Here is a 3,356-nt window from a genome sequence, read left to right as displayed (position 1 = left end):
ACCTAGCTAACGATCTCTTCCTGTCTCTCCTGTACCCCTGTTTCATTCCCTCCCTCGCTTGAACCCTGACACACACCAAAGTGTTGCCATTCCTACAAACTTGCACTGCCATTGCTTTAATTTTTCGAGGCCATTCCGCTCACGCTGATCTTTAAACGCGACGCTTCTTATCTCTATCCTTCCCGCTCTTTACTCCCTATGCTCTCCCTTTTCTTTTTTTTCTTTTTTCTTTTTTTTCTCTCTCGCGCGAGACATTCCGCGGTACAACGTAAGTTGTAATAACAGTAGGACCGACCTCATGGCCGAGAAGGGCTCGTTCGCTTCCCCTCTCCCCCCCTTCCCACGACGTAAAATTCATCGCGAGGAAGAGAATGGTCGAAGGGAAACGAGGCAGAGAAAGCTCTCGATCCTTTCTATTAAGCGGACGCGTAATTTCCTCCCCCCCTCCCCGGTTAATCGTGCCAACCGTGAAAACCGTTTTTGCTCCGATTCGGTTCCAGCCACTTGTACATTCCCATCATAGAGATGGGCTACAAGAAGAATACCGCATCTGTCACCGTGTTCTTCATCAGCGCCTTTTTCCACGAGTACCTCGTCAGCGTGCCGCTCAAGACGTTCAAAACGTGGGCGTTCCTCGGTATGATGGGACAGGTAAGATGTAATATTGCGTAATATTCACGAACTAATGTTACCGTCTATCACATCTCGTACGTTTAATTTTTCGGATAGGTGAATATATATATATAAAATTGGTTTCGATGCCGATTGTACAGATTCGAGAAATGTAATATCTTTGAACATTGCATTCGCATTCAATCAACGCTCGATATCTTTATTTGGATCGTGTGAAAAAGATTCGAGAGGAAATTTTTAATCATTCCTCGTGAAACGTATGTCCGCCGGAAAAAAAATTGCGGGGAAAAGTTGCCGAACAATGATCCTTTCGCAACCGATCCAACTGTCGAATGATTAATATTAATTTTCACCTACCCCGATCGAGAAACTTTTTTAATCGATTTTCCAGATACCATTATCAATGATAAGTAAGAAGGTGGAGAAGCACTGGGGCGCCAGATGGGGCAATATCACGGTGTGGGCGAGTCTCATTATCGGACAACCACTTTGCATAATGATGTATTACCACGATTACGTGATAACTCACTTCGGCGAGAACTTGATCGAGGATTACTCCGTGGTGTAGGTAGAGGAATCGAACTCGAGGCGAACGAGTTCACGCAGAGGTCTGGAAGAAGAGATTCTCCGGGCAAACTCGCCACTCTTCCATCAATTTTTTCCCTTCTCCTTTTCTCTTCCGCCATCTTTACCTCTGTGACTCGTGTATAATCTATTTTTCAACCGACGTTTACGCGAATCCTTCCACTTTTTTTTCTTTTTTTTCTTTTTTTTTTTTTTTTTTCTTTTATTCTCATTCCAACGATGGATGAAAGTCGGTCACGTGTTCGTATCGCGAGCATATTCGTTCCTAAGTATTACGCGTTTATCCATTTCGGTTTATTTCTTCTTCCAGTAGGAATTATATATCGTATAGATTTTTTTTTTAAAAAAAGTCGAAATTTCCTATTTCAAGATACAAATTTCACGTTCATTCATATGTATATAGGGTAATTTGTAAAACTTCTATTAAATTTAATACTGGTAATTCCAGGGTTAATTCTGGTAAATGTACAGTATAGCGTGTGTACAGACTTTGAACGTTTTCTCTTAATTTATTTACTTCTGTTAAATGGAAGGAATTGTCGTAAAACGTACTAACATAAATAAGTTCGTGTAGGTTGAATTAAAATTGAATAAATCTACTAACATGATACATCGATAGAAGAGATCATATATTTCTGGCACGTAAATCCAGAATAAGCTCTGCGTGCATCATAAAATTTTACAAATAATTCTCCGTTTCTCTTTCTCTGCGAAAAGTTGCAGATATAATTCCTACTGGATCGTATCACGAACGTCAGTTGTTCGATATTCGATCGAATTTCCTTGAACAAAAAAAAAAAAAAAAGAAAAAAAAAAGAAAAGAAGATTTTTGCACGAGGCGATTAACAATCTCGATGAAAAACTCAATCGCTAGATTGCGGATATTTATGCAATTATTAAATTCCAGATATGGAAATGAAAGGGAAATATGCTTCGCTTAAAAAATATGTATTTTCGATATTTTGTACATTTTTCACAACTTTTTTAACAAATGCATAAACTTTCGCAGTCTACATCGTATATATCTACACGATATATCACTCGTTCTTTTCCCTCGTATACGCGTGAGTGGTGGTGGTGGTGGTGGTGGTGGTGGTGGTGATGTTTGTTGATGAATTGTTGCTATTGTAAGCCGTTGAAATATTCACCCATTCGGTCATTTTTATGCACGTTTTAGCCGATAAGAATTGTTAATCACTTTGATACCAGCGTTTTACATAGATTTCTCACGCGGCTCGTTGAACGAACGCTCGATCATCCCCGTCCATCCACGAAGATCGCCGATCCTTTATACGAACCGTCGAAACAATGAGATTGTCACGCATCGAGGGGTGGAGGGGAGGGGAGGAGGACACTTTACTCTGCCGTTAACGCGCGTTATATACACATATATAAGATGTATTTAATCGAAACGATTTTTTACATATGATCACGAGCGTAAAACCCTTGTCACATACACCCCCCTCCCTCCACTTTTACGAACAACGCGCGCCTCGAAAGCGCGAAACGCTTTGATATTATGCGTGCATCGAGACAATAACTCNNNCTCACTATATTTTTTTTCTTTTTTTTTTTTTTCTTTTTATCTGACGATGCTTTATAGCAGGGAGACCTCGAGCGCATCTAGGGAATATTAGCCGTAATAAATTTATCCATGGCGCGGAGTGCAGTTGCATTTACAGGGTAAATATTTCACCGGAATCGTTGCGTATCACAGCGAAGAAACAGATGCCGAGGATTTAACGGGTGCAACTTGGTGCCAGTTGTATACGAGGAGCAGACGATTTTGTAAAATTCGTCCAACGCTCGCGTGCCGTGCGAGCGTCATTCGTTGTCGAAATAAACGAAATCTTTGTTACAAGATCTCCGCCGTTTAATTCCGCCCCTGTTCCTTTGAAGAATTGTCGGAGATGTTACTCGACGCACGAAGGGGTCAGTAAACATGTTTCTTCTTCGACGTTTCATAATTTTTTTGGCGAATGATGAAATTCCAAGTGTCGTTGGCAATCGATAACACGTTGATTGTTGAAATTAACAATGAATTATTGCACGATTTTTTTTTTTTTACCGATGCTGCAGGTAGAGAGATGGAATTTTTTTTTAATACGACAAACGAATAGTATCGTGTTCTTTTTTTT

General features: G+C 40.3%; 1 protein-coding gene across 1 annotated transcript in view; it reads left to right on the top strand.

Annotated features, from left to right (window-relative positions):
• The window catches only part of LOC102676629 (diacylglycerol O-acyltransferase 1-like), a 12,161-nt gene extending 9,080 nt beyond the window's left edge, over positions 1-3,081 (top strand). Inside the window, exons 3-4 of the mRNA XM_031515214.1 lie at positions 501-651; positions 1,025-3,081. Coding sequence (XP_031371074.1) covers positions 501-651; positions 1,025-1,201 — 328 coding nt within the window. The 3' untranslated portion in view covers positions 1,202-3,081. The remainder of the gene's footprint in view (positions 1-500; positions 652-1,024) is intronic.
• Positions 3,082-3,356: the final 275 nt, after the last annotated feature.

This window comes from Apis dorsata, unplaced genomic scaffold (assembly GCF_000469605.1).
Source record: "Apis dorsata unplaced genomic scaffold, Apis dorsata 1.3 scaffold_58, whole genome shotgun sequence".
Lineage (NCBI taxonomy): Eukaryota > Metazoa > Arthropoda > Insecta > Hymenoptera > Apidae > Apis > Apis dorsata.
The sequence above is the reverse complement of the archived record's forward strand: the minus strand, read 5'-3'. Positions and strand labels throughout refer to the sequence as shown.